The following is a 20,961-nucleotide window of genomic DNA, read 5'->3' on the forward strand; positions in this document are numbered from 1 at the left end:
CAGAGGTAGTGGAAAAGAAAGACTCTGGAGGAAGTAGACCTGCTTAGACAGGTTCTTTGGAGCAACTCCCATCTGTGTTGTCTGGAAGTCGGCAGTTCAGTTCATAGGTTGGTAGCGGCGGCGGCTCAATCCACTTGCAAACACTTCATGGATCTGCGAGCAGGCCAGTTCGGTAAAGTCGGGATAGCAAACATAAGTCAGCAGTGGTGGCACTACCTCGCAGAGACAGCCAGACCTCAGCCTCAGCATAGCACAGGTCAGCGGGAGGGAGCAGGAGGACCGCCAGGAGAAGTTCTCAGCTGTGCCTCTCTCAGGGAAGTGACCATCAGCAAAGATGAGAGCTGCACAGCTAGCTGGACCAGCATGCCAAGCCGTCTGTCACTGGTCACTGGTCATGCAGTCCCGTTTATACCCTCCAGCATCTCGTGTCTACCACGTGCCTTGCCTCAGGCACAGGTCTTGCTTCAGAATGTGCATCCAATAGGCCTGAGTCTACGGAAGCAGGAAGAAACTGCAGCACACCACCAGAAGTTTCTCGGTGCATTTCTCTCTATGGAGTCCCGCCAAATGCAGCTCAACTACGCGTGTAAGGTGGACCAATACATGTGTCCTTAGCCAAGAACCCTCCATCAAATGCTTTCACTTGCTTGCTTTAGCAGAACATCCTCTGACTTGTGTCTGCTTCAGCTAAACAGTCCTTCATGAGTCTGCTTAGCCTTTCACCTGTGTTCACTTTAGCTAAACATTTCTTCACGTATTTGCCCAAGCAAAATACCATACAACTGGCTTTCCAAAGAACCCTTAAGTTTCCACTTCACATAAGTTATATGTTTATAAAATATGCCCACATACACACATATATGTACAGAACATTCATAGTTACATGCAATATACTGTGCAAGAGATAGCCAGATCAAATTTATCAAACCTGGTTGTAACTTGGTATACGTTGACCAACCTGACAAATGTTAGGTATATTTTACTGAAATAGGAAAAAAATCACCATTATAAAAAAAGAGAAAGAGAGGTAAGTAGACAGTACAGATATATTACTGTCTATAAGCAAAGCAAAGCACACAAGATGCAAATGAAGTAGAGAAAATAATAAGGAAAGAAATGGAAACACACATATGTATAACATTCCTACAGATGTGCATGCATACACACATTTATAACACATACTTATACACACATGAGCACACACAAAGTTTTCATATATATACATGCACAGACTTATATATTCATGCTCACATACACACTCATACACATGTGTGCACACCAAGGTCCTTAACATCTTTGGCCATGTGCAGGAACATGACAAATTCCATACTTCTTTACACAACATGGGAAATCTATTTTATGAAAGTCTAGGAAAATTTGATGTCCTATCTCCTAGTGATGAAGATTCAGGGCCAGCACAGGAATGGCCAAGTAGTACTGCCAGAAAATGCTGCTGGGCTCCAAGAAAATACTAATAAACGCACAAGGCCACATTCCCCAAAAGCCTTTAGTGGGGGAACTAAACAGGCTGGTATGGGACAGTAGGAGTTTCCTAACGGCTCATCCAGAAGGAACTCATGTCTGTGGCAGATATCAGTCTCTACCACCTTAGGTGCAGCTTGGTATCTTGAGCAGACAAACCGCTTCATCCATCTCTAAGGCAAATCTGTCTCCTAGTTTGTAATGTAGGTACTTCTTTTTTTCTCATAAGGAACTTTTGCTTTACCTCCCAGATCTTCTCCAGCTGTTCAAGGATGTTGGATACCCCAGGAAACAAAGGTTGACCCTGGAACATTTCAATAAAGATGCAGCCTGCGCCCCTAGCAAAGGAAGCAAGATTATCCATTAGGAGGCTGTTCATAGAAAACTGGACATCTGCAGTGTCTCCCTCTGAGAAACCCTGGGAATACTGTTAAACAGGGGCCACATGCTATTAAAAACCGAGAGCCAAACATGTTCCTAAGAGAGGACAGTAAATAGATGGCTCAAGCCAGCCACCGCCAGTTGTCACCTGAAGTCACCTAAGCTCACCAGTTCTCCAGTCTGTGGAGTTGGAAAGCCCTGAACCCCCAAATTAAATAATTAAACTTAAGTTGCTCCCTCCATAAGATTTAAGGGTATGTGCCAGTAGGAGAGAAAAAAATCATATTATTCCATAACTATATACAATTATTCTATATCACTAGAAACTTAAAAGTATTTTTGAAGACTGTAACCCTGGGTGTGGTTATATTCCTAGTCTTTAGGAGGCTGAATCAGGTGAAAAAAAGATTGCAACACACACACACACACACACTCTCTTTGCAAATCTTATTATGATGTAATTAAAATGCTTATTTTATTCTTACTTGTAGGATTGTTATAAATTTAATTAAGCATGGGTTACTTTCTAATACATCATATTTATATATGCAAAAATGGAACATTAAAATGAAATAAATTGGTTCAAGTGTTCCTAAAAGTTCTGCACATTCAGCATTTGATCCAGACTCTCTGATGTGCTAGCCCGTGGCTCGAGGTTAGGAGCTGATGATGAGGCAAGTTTTAAAATAAGCCATAAAAGGACTAAGCGTCACTGGTGCTGAGCTGCTGAGTGGCTCTACAATTATACAGCTAGTTTACTTCTGACTCCTGCTTGGAGAATGTTACTAAACATGTCGATTCACTTCTCTGTTTGGTTCCTAGGGGTTTCAGTAAAGCAAACTTTCTTGTTTGCAGGTTTTCCTTCCATTACTTCAGTCACTCATCCTCCCAAGAAAGCTTTTGTTGCTTTAAAACAAAGTGTCTCTTTTTCATGGTGTCTTCTTATCTTCTTTCTGTGGTGCTAGAAGCCAAGCCTGGGCTTCTTAAATGTTAAGTAAGCACCCTGCCACCAAGCCACAGTCTGGACCTGCCTTGGCCTTTCACCCTTGTGAATGTGGGAGCTGAGAAAGAAGTCTTTTTGTCAGACAGTTTTATGCTACCCTTTGTCATCTACACAAGGATGATTACAATGTATAGTCTATATGCATTATATACATGCATGTAATAGCATGTGTATGCACATGTATATGCTTCTATATATGCTGTGTATTATTTTAAGACAGAACCCTGAATCAATTACATTTCAGGACCTGCAAGATCCATTAAGTACCATCAATACTTAAACAATAAATATTTAATTATTTAATCTAATGCTTTCGTTAAAACAAGGAGGCTGATTCTTAAATACTTCAATGAGTACTGTACTCAGTGAGTTTGAGCTAAAGTTTTTAAAGCTGAAAGCATTTTTGGGTTTAACTGCTGTTATGAAAACCTTACAGTCTACCATCCTGCTATGCAATTGGTTTTCCAGAACTGAGTTATTTTTTATTTGTTTTTTCAGTTTAAGAACTTAGCTTAAGATCCAAGTGTGGTGGCACACACCCTTAGTCCCAGCACTCGGCAGAGGTGGAGGCAGAGGCAGAGGCGGCAGAGGAGGCAGAGGCAGAGGCAGAGGAGGCAGAGGAGGCAGAGGAGGCAGAGGAGGCAGAGGAGGCAGAGGAGGCAGAGGAGGCAGAGGAGGCAGAGGAGGCAGAGGAGGCAGAGGAGGCAGAGGCAGAGGCAGATCCATGAGTTTGAGGTCAGCCTGGTCTAAAGAGTAAATTCCTACATAGAAAAACCCAGTCTTAAAAAATGGGGGTGGGGGACAGGGTCTCTAAACTATCACACACACACACACACACACACACACACACACGTACACACACACACACACACACACACACACACGTACACACACACACACTGACCAAAACCCAATCCAAACCAAACCCAAAGCAAAACCAAAAAAAAAAAAAAAAAAAAAAAAAAACCCAAAAGCGACCAAGCCAAACCAACACTCCCTCCTATCCCCCACTCTAACCCCCCTCTAGCCCCCTCTAAAGCCTCCCCTCCCCCACTTTAAACTTTCTGCACATGCAGGCCCAGCTAAGGAGCCAGCTTCAATTTCCTTGTATTTTGTTTGTTTTCAGTCTTCATTCTTGTGACTCTTCTTACACCCTGCCTGTCACCAGGCTTCCAGTGGGGTTTCAGTCCATAGATACCTGAGGGTAGGTGGGGTGGGAGGAAGCAGCCCCTGTGGCAGAGGTGTCACTCACAGTAGGAGACAAAGAGCAGGTGGCCTCAGACAGTGCACCCTTCTAGAAGGGCAAACTGGCAGGGGTCAATTTATGGCTTCAAATGTGGTTCTTCAGTCAAGTTAGAACAAACAGCTACAATCTTTTCTGCATTTTCTGGCTATCTTCCGATTTTTTCCCCCTCTCTATTCTAAGCATGAACAAATTCTTCCAGAAGAAAAAGATTCCTCAGATTCCTTAGGCAATCCCCTAGGGGAGAAAACCATCTCAGGAGTTTTTAGCTTTTTGGAGATGTGAGGAGCATATAAAAATTCTGTTGGGTGAAATGAATTCATATTTCATTTCTCTCTGTTGAAGTAAATTCAGCAGGCCATGACAGATGCCAATAACTGGCACTTCCAGTTACTTTCCTTGGGCCATGTTTTATATTTGAAGGTTTTCGGCAACACGCCTGACAGTGGAAAATCAGGCAGGGACTGCTTTCTATAATTGGAAAGCCAGCAGCCACCTGAAGTCTGGAGCAAAGATCGACCCTGTGTTTCAAAATCAAGCCATCCTTAAAACCCAGTGTGCTAGGGGCTGGGGAGTTTGCTCAGTGGTTAGAGCACTGGCTGCTTTTACAGAGGACTTGAGTTCAGTTTGCAGCAATTAAGCTGGGCAGCTTATTATTAATACCAGTAATTCCAGCTCCAGGAGATCCAATATCCTCTTCAGCCTCTGTGGATATGCACCTCTTTCTCTCTCTCCCTTTATCTCCCTCTCTCTTCCTCTCCCTCTCTCTCCTTCTCCTTCTCTCTCTCCCTTCCCCCCTCTTTCCCTCCCCCCTCTCTCTCTCCCTCTCCCTCTCTCTCTCTCTCCCCCCCCCCCTCTCTCTCTCTCACACACACACACACACACACACTCTAAAAACTTCAGTGTAATAGACTAGAATGAACCTTAAAAACATGATACTAAACTAAAGAAACTGGACAGGCAATGGCAAGTATTGGTATGATTCCAGTTTTGTGAAATACTCTGAACAGTTAAATTCACTGAGGTGCAGAGAGTGCACTGGGGGTTTCCAGGGACTGCTGGCAAAGTTTAGTGGGAGTACAGTTTCCATATGTGATAATGAAAGGTCCTAAAGATGCACAGAGATGATGGTCATAGAACACAAATGTACTGAACGCCACTGGATTGTTTCGAATGACTAAATATGCTGTTGTATGTTATGTTTATATAGTTCCTCCCCTCAAAACCAAGCAAGCAAGCAAGCAAACAAACAAAAACACCACATAGAGTTGCACCTCAATATGTAAACATCTTTTCTCTTTAAAATCCCTAATGAGGGACTTGTAAGGTCTGAAGAAGACAAGGAGAAAGACAAACAGGAGAAAGTGTTGGTGGACAGAACACTGGCTAAGAACCTTTGTAATAATTCACCAGAGCCATGTCTGCTCTGGGCCCCATTGACAGTCTGGCCCCCAGTGCTCCCCCAGAGGCGATGATTTCTTCCCCTAAAGCAAAAGCACCTGCCACTGGTCCTCCGCTGCTACAGAGGTAGTCAGTCCTGTGCGGGAGGGTTGCATACAGTGCCTAGCAGAACAGAATCCTCTCCACGCCTTACTTTTCTTCCTCTCTGCCCACTCCTCCTCTTATCACCCTGAAGAGGAAACAGGAGAAGTGGGAGGATCTCCGTGTGAGCCCCAACTCCAGCAAGGCCTTGCAAGCGAGAGGCAGTAATTCCTGGGGCGATGCCGGCTGTTCTAGTTCTGTGTTACTTTTTAGTTTTACTAAGCAAACACTAGTGGGCAGAGTAGAAATAATGGAAGTGATTTCAATTTATAATTTGGTGTTTACCTTGCTAGTGGGATGCGTGTCATCAAGGATGACTTTGTGAAGTTGGCTCCCTCCTTTCACCTCATGTGGGTTCTGGAGATCGGCCTCTAGGTTGTCAGGCTTAGATAGCAGGCGCCCTAACCCTCTGAGCCATCTCACTGGCTGGATAGGATTCTTTATTGGTCAGTTTCCCCCCAGGATCCAGTCTAGAGCCGTGACTGCATGTGAATGAGACATCTCTGTGACATCCTCAATCTGGAATCATTCTCTCCTTTTTTTTCTGGCTTCTGAAACTATGACTCCAGATCTGGGTATTCAGTGTGCCAACAGACTGCTTGCCTAGCATGGACAAGGCATATGCTGGGTTCAAGTGCCAACATCACCAAAAGAAAACAAAAAAGAAAACAACAACAACAACAAACCCAAAACCTCTGATCGTTCAAAGATTACAGGCCAATTGCTTTAGTAGACTGCTCCTTGAGCTGGGCTTCTCTGACGCGTCTTCGTGATCAGAGTTGGATAGACTTTCTTCTTCGATGAATACCATATAAATGACACTGGGTTCTCAGTAGATCCTCTTTGGAAGAGCTTGTCAGGCTTCCCATTATTCATTTATCCCTTTAATTACTGCTGTGAGGTGTGGTCCACCAAGTTTCTCTGCCATAAAGTTACTATTTTTTTCTTTGTAATTGATAAGTAATTTGTGAAGCTGTACTTTGTGGCTATGTAAATATCTTAATTGTCAGCAAAATGTCCCCTTTTAGTTACACATCAGTGAACCTGTTTCAGCTTAGTCCTACTGTATAGGTTGCCAAACAGTGATTTGCCAACTGTTATCAGGTTTTTTTTTCCCCCTTCTGTCATTAGCTGGCATCCTTCTGGGGGATTGTGGTGGGGCGGGACTTCTCTTCCCAGCCCTCTGGCTAGCTAGCCAGCTGTCTCCAGGATGGACTCTTACTTCACTCACTAGGCTATAATTAATTTCTCTCATAATTTACTTTGATGTTAAAAGTGTCCCAGATTTGGCCAGAGGAAGCTTCTTCAGGCTGCTTCCCATGTCCTTTTGACATGTCTCCATTTATTTTGTATCATTTTGTAAGGACTCCCAGTGGAGGGGTAAGGACACCAACCCACCCACAAAACCTTTGACCCAAAATGTCTTGCCTACAAGAAGTGCAGGGACAAAGATGGAGCAGAGATTGAGGGAATGGTCAACCAATGACTACCCCAAATTGAGACCAATCCCATGGGCAAAAATCAATCTCTGACACTATCAATAATACTCTGTTATGCTTGCAGACAGGGGCCTTGCATAGCTGTCTTTTGAGAGGCTCCACCCAGCAGTTGACCAAAACAGATGCAGAGACCCACAGCCAAACATTACACAGAGCATGGCAAGTTTTGTGGAAGAGTTAGGGGAAGGATTGAGGAACCCAAAGGGGAGAGGAACTAAGATACAATAATAACTAAAAGGGTCTCAAAAAAGTTTTAACCGCTGTGGAGAGATGGCTCAGCAGAGTATTTGCTGTTCTTGCAGAGGACCCAAGGTTGTTTTCCAGCATTCAGACTAGTCTCAAACTCCCCATGTAGCTGGAGATGGCCCTGAACTCTAGCCCCCTTCCCTAGTGCTGGGCATATAAGAATGCACCACTACACCTGCCAGGGTGCTGGGGATGGAGGGACCCATTGGTGCCATGGGTGCATGCTAAGCAAGTTCTCTCTACCAATTGAGCTGTGTTTCCCACCTTTAATAATCATCTTTAAAAATGCAGCCAGACTACATTCCAGAAGAATCCACAATGGGTTATTCCTTTGAGGTAGTGATTGTGAAAATTGGATTTTATTAAATTTCATTGCCTATTGGACATAATGTTACTGAATATATTTGCTGTATTAACCCACTTAGAAAAACATTATTTAAAAATTGTTTTAAAAAAATGGGTGGTATGGTGGCCCACACCTTTAATCCCAGCACTAGGGAGGCAGAGGCAGGTGGATCTACGTGTTCAAGGCCAGCCTGATCTACAAAGCAAGTTCCAGGACACCCAGGACTACCCAGAGAAACCCTGTCTCAAAAAACCAACCAACCAACCAACCAACCAACCAACCAACCAACCAAATATTACATAGAATAAACTTTACACAAAATCTTCAAAATTTTGCCTACATTTATATCTATGTACCACATGCGTGCCTGGTACCCAAAACGTCCAGAAGAAGGCTTTGAATCCTCTGAGACTGGAATGACAGACAGTTACAAGCTACCATAGGAGTGCTGGGACTCAAACAGGGTCCTCTGGAAGAGCAGACAGTGCTCTTTATTTCTGAGCCATCTCTCCAGCCTCTGGGTTAGGGTAGGGGGTGGTAGCCTGAAATGTTTGCCTTTCTTATCTGTTTAAAACTATATAAAATCATAACATTATATGTTTTGTAATATACAAACTATATTGCTATATATAAAGTGCACATACATACACATATATATATATGTATACACACACACACACACACACACACACTTTAGCATTTTCAAGTGCAAATCCTCTTCAAGGGAACCCATCACTCTTTAAGGCCTCAAAAGCTTCCACAGATGACTTTGCCTGTCCCCACTCACGTGCCCTGATGCTCTCTTGCAGGGTATTCTCATTGTTCCTTTTCTGTTGTTTTGCTTTAAATAAAGTTTCCTGGCTACTTTTCACACATGAAAAATATCACAGATATAATTCCAGGAGAATTAACACACAACTACCAGATGCCACGTGCTTGGGGAGAGAGGGAACATATGCAAGGACCAACAGAGACAGTCAGCAAGGAAAGAGACTTGTAAGGATGTTCGCTTAGATACACAAGGCCTTAAACAAAAAGCTAGGACACTTGATAAAGCCTGACTCAAGGTTTTATAAAGCCAAGCCTCAAGCAGGTGGAGAGATAAGTCATGCTCAAACCTTGGAAGTCACGCACAGCGGTGCACACTTAGAAGGACGTGGAAGCAGGAGGGTCAGGAGTTCAAGGGTATCCTCGGCTACACTCAGTTTGAGACCAGCCTGGGCTACGAAAGTACATGAGAAACTCTACCTCTGTTTTTGTCTTTGCCTCTCTCTCTCCATATATATAATATATAACCTGCATAATACAGATATTATATATATTTTACATATCTATAAAAATAAAGAGCCTACTTATTTTCATAATATTCTATACATGTTATGCAATTCTAATGAAAAGCCCAGTAGGAATTTTTATGTAACTGGAGACACTGACTCTAAGATTACACCAAAAATGAAAAAGGCATGAGTCAAGGCATTCATGCGTGTGTGATGTTCCTGTGTGCCGGAGTGGGGGAGGGGCTGGAAGTATAGAGTCCACAGTCAGCATCAAGTGTCTTCCTCAATCTTTCATCAATTTCTTTTTTAAGAGAGCATCTCACAGACCCAGACTTGTCTGATTCAGCTAGCCTAGCTGGCCCCACTTCCTGGGGACCCTCCTGCCCCTCCTCCCAGCACTGAGACTGTAGACGTGTGCTATGAGGCCTGCCTTTTTGCTTTGTTTTTAACTTGGGTTCTGGGGATCTAAACTCTCATTCTCATGGCAGCGTGGCAAGCACTTTACCCACTAAGTCATCTTCCTGGACCTTGAGAGATTTGTGAAGGAAGGATGAGACATGTCCTATGACCTATCAATTATTAATGTAAAGCAATGGAAATTAATACATTGGTACAAGAATAGATATATTGACCTCACTGTGACAGAATAGTGAGCTAGCTCAGAAACAGAACAGGCATTTGTGGAAACTAAATACAGAAGAAATTTGGCATGTTCACATGACTTGTACAAGGTCAAGCCAGTAATTTGCCAGCTTGGAGAAGGAAGGGCTCACAGCCTCTGACCTATTAGCCTCCAGCTAAAGACCTATTGATGGTTGATGGCTGCTAGGGAAGGGAAAGTCAGTTTTCCTTAAGGGTGTGGCCCTAGGGCCGACCTTCCAGTGGGCGGCATCATGCCTATGAGTCACACAATACGTGAAGGCCGCTGGGGAATGGCTCTGAGTGGGGGGAATGGGAGACGGTGGGGAATGTGAACATGATTAAAATACACTGCATTCACATATGAAATTCTCCAAGAATTAATAAAATTATATTTTTTAAAGAGAAATTTGGCATGGCAGATAGCATAAGAAATTGGAATGAGACAACTGGTTAACATGTATTAAAGTCTGTCAACATAGAAGGCAGACATGGTGGTTCACACTTGTGATACCAGAATTCAGAGTGCTGAGGCGGGAGGTTGATCAAGGATATATAGCAAGACCAAAATCAATCAATCAATCAATCAATCATCAATCAATCAATCAATGAACAGATCTGAAACTGGGCCTGGAGAGATGGCACAGCAGGTCAAAGAGCATACTTCTCTTTACATAGGGACTGAGTTCTGTTCTCAGTACTTACCTCAGGCAGCTCACAACTGCCTATAGTGCCAGTTAAAGGCTGTCTGGCGCCCTCTTCTGGCCTCCTCAGATACCTTGATTTTTACGCATGCACGTGCATTCGTGTGTGTGTGTGTGTGTGTGTGTGTGTGTGTGTGTGTCACACATAGAGTAAGAAATACAAAAAAATCCCAAAACTTGAAAAAAAAAAGCCAAATCTTTAAGAGGATGCATTAGATCATATCATTCTGATGTCAGGGGAAGACTTTTTAAAACAAGAAAAAAAGGGGGGAAGCAAAAAGGAAAATATTAACAAAATCACCAGTGTTAAAATTAAAAACGTTGTGTAAGGGCTGGCTAGATGTCTCAGTGAGTAAAGGTGCCTGTTACCAAAACTATAATCTTAGTTCAGTCCCCAGAACCCACACAGTGGAAGGGAAAAGCAGCTCCTGCCAGCTGTGTCCCAGACCCTCCACACTCACTCACCGTAGAGCCAGCATCTACACATGCAAAGATAAAGGGAGACAGAGAGACCAACAGAAAGTAAACCAATGACATAAATAAATAGACCACAGGAACGTTTGCAAATAACACATAATCCAGGAGAAGATGTTCAAACTCAACAGCGTTAGGGAGTGAAAATTTAGATGGCAACATGATTTCTCTTTCCGTATTCAACTGGCAAATGACAGATTCTACAGTGAGATGAAGTTGGTGCAGATGTCCCCAAGATGCTGTCCTACAACGCTGGCCTGTTGACGATCACAACTACTTTAGAAAAGGTCGACACTATTTTGTGAAGTTGAACATTCACGTATTCTCTGGGACAAAATGCGTACGTCCATAGTAAATACTCTAGAAAAATTAGAGTGTAGTTGTGCACACCTGTAATGCCAGCACTTGTAGGGTAGGTGGTAATGGGGATAAAGGAACAAACAATTTCAAAAGACAAAAATCCCTGAAATACAAACACCAGTTCTGCTCAAATTAGGAGAAACAAGCACAACAACTCAGTGGGAGGCCCTTGCCTAGCACACATGAGCCTAAGTGCTGGGTTACAGCTCACCACCACTACCACCACCACCACACACACACACACACACACACACACACACACACACACAGCCACACTATTTTTACAAGCTCAAACTTAAGCCTGACAGGATGGCTAACCTGCTAAAGTACTTGCTGCTAAGCCCAATGACCCACATTCGATATGAACGACACAGACAGGAGAAGAGAACCAACTCCTGCAAGGTCTCCTCGCCTCATATTTGAGCTGTTATACTTATCTCTGGCCCCCAAATAAGTAAGTACATACATACCTACCTATGTACGTAGGTACATATGTAAATAAATAAATAAATGTAACGTTTAAAAATTACTCTTAAAAGATCAAAAGTAGGCAAAGGTAAAATAGTTAAAAGATTTTTTAAAAAGAATATAAACAAAACAGAAAATTGTTGTTTCTAAAGGGGGAAAGGGGATGATGACTGAAAACTAACAAAGTTCAGGTAGAATCCCTCTCCCACAGAGGACAGGCTGGCAGGGAAGAATGGTACACACGACTGTGGGCAGTACTGACTGGGATTCAGCCATTGCAGGCAGCGCTGGGGTTGTGCGCATGCTTCTGAAGCTGCCTCGGCACTCTTGGTGTGACGTCACTGACTTTGTGCTGGATAAAGGTTTTCCTTGGGAGCCATCTTTTGTCATACAGGACATTTAAGCGGCATTCCTAGTGTCTCTACCTTCCTTTCTTCCCGCTGTGACAACAAAGATTCTCCAGACATTACCAACTGTTGGCTGGTAGGTGGGACAAAATGACCCGTGTGTGTGTGTGTGTGTGTGTGTGTGTGTGTGTGTGTGTGTGTGTTACATATTCTATAATAAAACACGGTTTCAAACTGATGGGTAGAAGGTCCTCCACTGCCTGGGAAACACAAGCTGGAAGGCATCATTAGGAGCAGAGCCTGGCAGAGCCTGCTGAAGGCCTTTGAAGTCGAGCCTGCAGAACACCAGGGCTGGCAGCTCCAGAGCGGTTGAATAGCAGGTGACTGTTCTAGAAATGGTGCTCAGTCTCAGAAGCCTACAACTAGTTACACCGGGGGAGGGAAATGTCCTCACTTCAATTCGTTGAGAAATCTGAAAGTTTAATCCTGCTTAGAAATTACCTGCTTAATTAAAAAAAAAAAAAAATCTATTGTTGACTTGTACTGCAGACATGGACTGGAAGGGTTTGAGCTGGGTCTGAAAGCTCCTTGATGAGCTGTTACAGTACAGGAAGGTGCATCGCAGCTGCTAAGGGAGGGCAGCAGGACTGTCCTACCCAGCTGGGATCTGTATGATAAGACCAATGGCTAGCAGGTCAAGCTATCCCAAGGGTGTAGCAGTGCCACGTGTCTCTTAGCAGCCACCAACAGCTTTCTCGTTGGACTTAAGGCCTGCATAACAGGAAGGAAATCATGCCTGGCACTGAACACCTCTCCAACTACTGAGCCTAGTGAAGTCATGGTTTAGAGGAGAACCTACTAACCTCATTTTATTAAACCAGCATAATGCTTAACTGCATTCTAAATACTTATCCTTATATTCACAAATAACTGTAGCTCTTGTCCCTCACCAAAGACGCGTCTCTTTGCCACAGACAGAGCATTACAGCTGTAAAGCTGCGAATCAAGGGTACCTAGCCCGACCTACAACACAGCTCCTAACCGGAAGCTGAGGAAGCAGGGAGGAAGAGGGGCAGGAAGGCTGTAAGAATAGAGGACCCGGAAGTCCGCTGAGAGCTTCTGGTTCCCAGAAATGACAACGAAGCTTTACCTCACAACACTTCAGTAATACAAGACCCAAACAAGCACACCAGCAGGAATGTTAACACAAAAGAAGCAAGTCTCACAGGGCCCAACTCTTAGACAGAGAACTATAGGCAACTAAGAAATAGTGCCAAGAGCTGGAAATATACAGATGATATTGGATGGACTCAGCATGTTGTGTCATGCTGATATATAGATAAATATATATCTAAAATATATATTTAATATATATATATTAAGATACATATGTAAGATATATACACATACAGACACACATACACATATACATAAATATTATCAGCATGTTTTTACATATATGTAAGAACAATTAAAAAAAGGAATCCATGAATTTGTGAGGGGATAAGGAGAGAAACATAAGGGTGTTGGAATGAGAAAAGGGAAGGGGGAAATGATGAAATCATATTTAATCAATTTTTAAAAACCCTTCAGTTACCCAAATAAAAAGAAAATGCTATTTTTGTCACATTCAAATAAAATAATAGCTGGACTTTGAAAATAAAAATTTGAAGACAAAGCATTATTATTTTTTTAATAGAAACCATGTTTCTATAAAGCCTTGGAAAAGGTCCATATATTTTATTACCTTTAAGGAGTTGCTAGGCCTGTGAGGTCACTACACATCTAATGTGGTCCTCACTTAACTGGGATAGCTCTAGAAGCTAATGGGGCTGGCCGATGGCTCCGTGGGTAAAGGAGCCTATTGCTAAGCCTCAGAACTTGAGTTTGATTCCCCAGAACCTCCATAGTGAAAAGAGAGAACTGACTTCCGTCATCCTCCGACAATAGGAAAGCTGGGAGGGGTATGACGAAAGCACTGGGGGCCAAGGGTGCCTTAGGCAAGTCCTCTGTGGACACTGACTCTTAAACCATAAAAACCCACGGGATGCAAAAATCAAGTCTTGCAAAGTACCTGATGTTTCAATATTTCAATGCACAACCAATGATTATCCATTAGAGAGTTGTTAAGATGAACACAGGTAGCAGGGCCACCACCACAGGCATCTTCATTTTTGAAATGAAATGATAGGCGTCTTCATTTTAGGGGCACTAGTTCTTACCATATGTCTAGCTCAGAAGAGTACTCCGTGGCTCCCAGCAAAGCGTCAGGTGGCCGGTACCAGAGTGTCACCACTTCCGAAGAGTATGTCTGACTGGGAATGGACTTGGCTCGAGCAAGACCTGTCCAAAGAGGTTGAAGATAGCACCCATTATCTTGGGTCTTTCTGGGAGGCATGGTGACACACTGTACCGGGGAGTATGTGAATGGCAGAGCAAACAACATGAAGGGTAACATGCCAATGGCGGGCGCTCTCACCAGAAGCACTCAACCAGCCTGAGGTTTGTGTATATTGCAGTAAGATTCCTTAGCTTTGATCTGTAACTAGATGAGGCAGCCAAGTATGGTCAGGTAACTGAGTTCTTGCCTTCAACAATAGAAGTGATGTTGAACCTCCAGGTCCTTCTCTTCCCTCTGAGCTATGATGAGCTGGGGTGACAATTATGCTGAAATATCTGGGCAATACCTGTAGGATGGTGGAGCCACGTGACAGGTGACAACTGGACGATGACACTGTGGGGTTGCCATGACAGCTGACTGCTCTGGTGAGTAAGTTTGTTCCTAGAACACTGTGCTGCTGTACCGTGGGTCTCTGCAGTAGCAGTGAAATCACTTGGTTCAGGGTGTATATGTCTGCTTTACATTTCTGTAGTCTAGGACACTCTCTACCAGTTTAGTAGAAAGAGAGAGGACTGTTGGTCCAAGTTAGCAGACTGAGTCACTTCCTCTCAAGTGCTTCTCTGCAAAGTAAGAATGCAAGTCAGTGGCTCATCTCCCCAGAACAGCAGCACCCACAACTGAGGAAACCTTAGCAAGAGGAGTTGTCTTGTGGAGGGTTGGTAAAGGGCTAGCTGCTAACTGTGTATGTACTGGGATGAGCCATCACTACAAAGCAAAGTCCCCCGATGTCATTTGACATCTTCCAACAAAGAAGACTGGCTTCCTGTCTCTCGAGAACCAGTGTGTCAGAGCTGGGGAGGCAGCCCAGTGGCAGAGCAACTTCCTAGCATCCACAAAGCTCAGTGTCTAAAACAAATGAACAAAGACCAAGAGATCAAACCAAACAAAAAACCCCACAAGACCCAGTGTGTCAGCCCAGTGGAGTGGTTCATACTTGCAATCTCTGTACTTGGGAGACAGAGCCAGGAGGATTGCTGCTAGTTTAAGGCCAAGCCTGGTCTACATGGTGGGTTTTAGGTCAACCATGGATTTACATAGTGAAATTCCATCTTAAAAAAAAAAAACTGAACATTTAGTACGACACTAGGAATATAATGGTAAGCAAAGGCAAGACTCTCAACTACCTGCTAATGAAGAATAAAATCTAAAATCACATATAAGCCCTTATGTATATTATGTTTATGAATTTCTGTATTAAAGATATAAACTACAAAAATGCTAAAATGGAAAGACAGTCAGAGAGGAATGCAGTCAAGCTGATGGTGACATTTAAGGGTACAGAACAAGTGTCATTTCCATTTGTGCAGGAGGCCATGCTACATTATCAGGTCAACCTCTCTGTTCTGCCATCCTGGGTCAGGCCTCTGTTCTGACAGAGTTGCCATTATCCACTTAGATATAGAGACATTTCCTAGGTACAGTCTACTCCACAGACATCACTACATCAAATGTGACACTGGGATCATATGAGGACCTATTTTAGGCCTTTGGCTCAATGAGTCTTAATGGAATTTAAAGCAACTTCCACACTCTCCCTCCTTCTTGCCTCACATTTCCGGTCTGTCAGTTTGATATCCACACTCGTGGGCTCTAGCTTTCAAAGGGCGAGCCTAACCAACGCCTCAGACAAGCGCACACAAAAGATTCATTGTTCACAGGCCAGAGGAGACCTGAGGACCAACTCACCAAAATCAGCCAGCTTGAGCTCTCCCAGGTGACTGAGGAGCAAGTTCTGAGGTTTCAGGTCCCTGTGGAGAACACGCTGCCGATGGATGAATGCCAGGCCCCGCAGAAGCTGAAACATGAAAAGCTGGAAGAAATGAACACCATACCTAAGAACAGTTGAACCACTGTGTGTTGTAAATCAAAAACACTCCTCTAAAAGAATATAGTGAAAGTGTCTCTTGAGAGATGAAAGGAGAAAGAGAGGGAGGGAGGGAGGAGAGAGAGGGAGGGAGGGAGGGAGGGAGGGAGGGAGGGAGGGAGGGAGGGAGGGAGAGAGAGAGAGAGAGAGAGAGATTTTTATTGTTGAGAAAGTTGGGTATTTCAAGTAGACTGCATCTCAAACAAAGAATTCTGGCTTTTCCTGCCACCTCCTTTCCTTGATACTGAGGGAGATGCCCTTCCCTAAAAATCTAAAGTGAAACCTTGTGGTCTCCTTAGGAGCATTTGTATTAATTTGGATGTGAAAGATAATTTTTTTCCTACAGATGTACTTGGCAGGTCAGGTCAAAGTTGACCTGGAAACATAAGTCTGGAGTTTACAATTGCTTTGTTTTTCCAGGCTCTGATACAAACCCATTTAAAGTTATAATACCAGGAGACACAACTGGGAAATCGATTTTAAATGGTATTAAGAAATAAAGCAGGGCTGGAAAGTTGGCTCAGAGGTTAAGAGTGCTGGTTGCTCTCCCAGAAGACCCTGGTTCGATCCCCAGCACCCACATGGCAGCTTGCCACTGTCTGTAACTCCAGTTCCAGAGGATCTGGCACCTTTACACAGACATACATGCAAAACATCATGCATGTAAAAATAAATAAACCTTTTTTTAAAAAAAAAAAAAAGGTGGGGGAGGAAGAAATGAAGGAGAAGGTGAGGCGGCTCCGCGGTAAAGGCCCTCTTCTGTAAGCCTGGAACCCTCTGCTCAGTACCCAGAAGACACAACCAGGTGGAAGGAGAGAACTGATTTCACGGGGCTGCCTTCTCACCCCAACCTCCATACGCACACACAAGGGATGGACTTTCATTTTTGTTTTTAAATATGAGAAAAAAGAAAGAAAGGAATTATTGTCTTCATAAATTATTTAAAACCCTTAAATTCAAGGTTGAAAATAAGGGAAATATCTAGTATGTGTTAAAAGGGAAGAGAGCCAGCTACCTCAAGTAGAGACAGAGATGCTTAGTGGGTCAGCGGAGCGCCTGGGTGCAGACACTGCACTAATTATCCCCTTTCCTCCTACTCATCCAGTCCTCCTCTCTGCCTCCTCCTACTCGCTGTGTAGTCCTCCTCTCTGCCTCCTCCTACTCGCTGTGTAGTCCTCCTCTCTGCCTCCTCCTACTCGCTGTGTAGCCCTCCTCTCTGCCTCCTCCTACTCGCTGTGTAGTCCTCCTCTCTGCCTCCTTAGGCTCCTAGCTTTTGTAAGTGGTAAAGCCCAGGGGTATTTAAGTGTGGTATCTCACAGCATCTTAAAACTCTAGCCTTACCAAACCTCACCACCCACTCTCTTCCTCCAGCAAGAGTAGAACCAAGCCTGAAGAGCTCAAGCCTGAATTAATTTCATAATTAATGCCAAGCTACAGCTTGGCTCCTCAGTCCAGAGCAGCTTCCCACACCCCAGAGTTCAGGCGTGATGAAGTAATTCTGTTGAGTTAGTGCCATCTGGGATACAAGTCCCTCAAAGCCACAACTGGAGTCTTCGCACTTGAGAGGTTGAGACAGGAAGATAACATGTTTGTAAGTTTGAGGGTTAACCTGCATATTAAGACACCCTCTTTAAAAAAAATAAACAAAGAAAAGAGCAGAAAACAAAAGAAAAAGCACAAAAATAGATTACAATGGGATCAGTGCCCAGGTAGGTCCTCTATGTCTGAAGTATCTCTCCCTGAGCCTCGTTCCATCAGGAATCAGAAACAAGGCGTTAGGAAGATGGCGGAGGACCTGAGTCTAGAGCTCCAGCATCCCTGGGGCAGCTAGGGTGTGGCAGCATGCACCTGGCATCTCAGGGCTGTGCAGGCAGAGACAAGAGGATCGCCAGAGCTCACGGGCAAGCTAGTCTGGTTGAATCGTGAGTTCCAGGTTCAGTGACGGTCTAAGGGAGTGTGTGGTGCTTTGAATAATAAAGACCCCCATAGGCGCATACATTTGAATGCTTAGCTACCAGGGAACAGCACAATGTAAAAATATTAAAAGGACTAGGAGGTGTGGCCTTGTTGGAGGAAGTGTGTGAAACTAGGTTTCAAAAGCCCACACAAGGTGCATTCTCTCTGTCTCTGTCTCTGTCTCTGTCTCTCGCTCCTTCCCCACCCCCCTGCCTGCGGATCAGGTAGTAGAACTCTCAGTTCCTTCTCCAGCACCACGCCTGCCTGCATACCACCGCGCTCCCACCATGATGATAATGGACCTAACCTCTGAAACTATAAGCCAGGCCCCAGTGTTGCCGAGGCCATGGTGTCTCTTACAGCAATAAGACAGTGACAAAGATGACAGAGTGCAATTGAGAAAGACACCTGAAATCAACCTCTGCCCTGTACACACACATGTGCAAACTCTCTCTCTATCACACACACATACACACACATACACACAATCAGAAATAAGATAACTTCATTAGCATCTTCTACCTTCCTTGGTCATGTCTTAAAATATCCTGAAGGTCTTATTTTTCCTCCTATAACCCATCTCCAAGCCATTCTGTGTTTCTGTCACCAAGGTTAGTATCCATTACTCTTTTCTTTCTTCCTTTTTTTTTTTTTTTTTTGATGACGGGGTGTCACCTCATAGCTCAGGGTGGCACTGGAATTTCATGGGTGACCACATCTTCTCTCTTCCAAATCTATCTGCTCGTCACGCTGACCCTGCCTGAACGTTCTCTAAAGGCTAAGTGGCGGCTTCCCTACAGCATTCTGGGATGAACGCTAGCTTTTCTCCAGCTTCCTCATAACCTCGTTACTGAAAGGTAGGATCAAGCTGTGTGCATGGCTTCCTTGATCCCATTTCAGAGCTGTTACTTCTCCACCTTGAGCTCTGTGTGCCCCTTAGATTTTATGCTCCCCATCAACATATCCCCCCATCCCTCTTTTTGCTGAACTCTTGTCCTACATTTACTGACGTGGGTCTCTGGCTAACAGCTGTTCCACACGATGTCTTTGTCCAGAGTGTATCTCCTAGTATCTGTTCCCCCCGTCATCTTCAGCTACTAGCTCCCACGGCCATGGGCTGGGTCACTTGGAATTGTTTGGCTCTGAAATATGAGCTCACATCCCCTTTTAATAGGTGTCTGCATGTTCATTTCATTCATGTTTTCGGTCATAGTCATGATGCCTTTTGCTTATGGGATCCAGTGGACAGCTCTCACTCCCTACGATTGCAGCATTTGGTAAGGCTGCCCTCCACGCCTGCCTTCCTGAAGCTCGCGTGCTCTGTCTCTGTCTCTGTCTCTCTCTCCTTGTTTCCACCATGTTCTAATCGTTGCCATCCGCCAGTTTCTCTGGCTGCTTGTTTATAGATGCCACTGCTAATGGTGTGTAGGTCAGTGGCCGTGGGGCTCTGTCCTGGGCCCGCTGCCAGAATTCTCTTCGCTGCTCTCCATCAGTCTCTTTAACTCTAAGATGGCCTCAGCTCTCAACTGTAGTATGATCAACGTGTGTGTGTGTGTGTGTGTGTGTCATGGTACACCTGTGTATGTCAGTCAGAATACAATTCTCAAGAGGCTGTTGTCTCTTCCACAGTGGGTTCCAGGATCAAACTCAGGTCCTCAGCTTGTGTGACAAGTGCTTTAACCCACCAGCCCCTCCACTTTCTCTTTTGAGACATGGTCTCCCACTGACCCCAAACCTCATTGTTTTGGCTAGACTGGCAGGCCAGCAAGCCCCAGGGACTCAGAATGCCTTCACTTCCCCAGAACTGATGTTACAGATGCCTACCATCATGTCAGGCTTTTAAAGGGAGGCTCGGGCCTGAACGAAGAGCTTCTTGTATCTTGCTTCTTCAGCGAGCGAGCTGTCTCCCCAGCCCCTGAATCTCTTTTGACTTTCAGACTCACACAGTCTAAAGTTCACTTAAACATCCCATAATGCCCTTACTCAGCAAGCTAGAATGTAATTCACTGTATTCCTCCCAAATCCATTTCCTTCCCGTTCCTCCCTCGCTGAATCCACCACCATCCATCTCGGTGCTCAAAGCCGGAGATATTCTTGCCGACTCTTCCCTCACCCATCAATGTTGGCTAATTGATCACAGACCCAGGCTCTTTCTCAACAGCCTTGCACATCTGTAACTGTTGTCTTAACCAGCCTTGCCGTCAAGGCCGTAACCCAGCATTCAAGAGTCAGCAGAGGAAGGGGATTATCAGCGTGGGAGTTGGAGGTGACAGTGGATGGATGTAGGTGAATGTCAAGTTAAGAGAATATAACACACACACCCAAGAGAATTTCCCCTCCTTCCAATCCTCTTCCCACACTGTCGTCAGAGAGAACTATACAGAAAGAAAAGTCTAGTTATTCTCTTCTTGCCTAGTGTCATTGGGTGACACCAATATGCTTCAAAAGATGTCACAATGGGGGTCCTTTATTTTGTATGATAATAAATAAGTGTCCTTGATGGGTCCCCTACAGAGAAGCACAACACAGCAGGCCTTTCACGCCCTGGCTTCTGCTTCCTGGAGTTTCACCTTTAACTGCCTCTAATTCTGTGAATAAAATATTCAAATTTTACTACTTCAGTTCTGGGGTACCCTCATGGCTTCTTCTACCTAGAGAGTTCATTTCTGCCCCTACTTTAGTGCTTTGCCACCATAGACCCCCCCAAATTCTTGTATTTATTAATGTAC

General features: G+C 44.2%; 1 protein-coding gene across 3 annotated transcripts in view; it reads right to left on the reverse strand.

Moving 5' to 3' along the window:
- Positions 1 to 20,961, reverse strand: part of Cdk15 (cyclin dependent kinase 15) — a 90,944-nt gene that overhangs the window by 44,502 nt on the left and 25,481 nt on the right. For all 3 annotated transcript variants that reach the window (XM_052192655.1, XM_052192656.1, XM_052192654.1), the window contains exons 7-9: positions 16,099 to 16,222; positions 14,234 to 14,354; positions 1,727 to 1,820 (exon numbers count right to left, since the gene is read on the reverse strand). In XM_052192655.1, the coding sequence (XP_052048615.1) occupies positions 1,727 to 1,820; positions 14,234 to 14,354; positions 16,099 to 16,222 (339 nt within the window). The remainder of the gene's footprint in view (positions 1 to 1,726; positions 1,821 to 14,233; positions 14,355 to 16,098; positions 16,223 to 20,961) is intronic.

Source organism: Apodemus sylvaticus, chromosome 9 (assembly GCF_947179515.1).
Source record: "Apodemus sylvaticus chromosome 9, mApoSyl1.1, whole genome shotgun sequence".
Classification (NCBI taxonomy): domain Eukaryota; kingdom Metazoa; phylum Chordata; class Mammalia; order Rodentia; family Muridae; genus Apodemus; species Apodemus sylvaticus.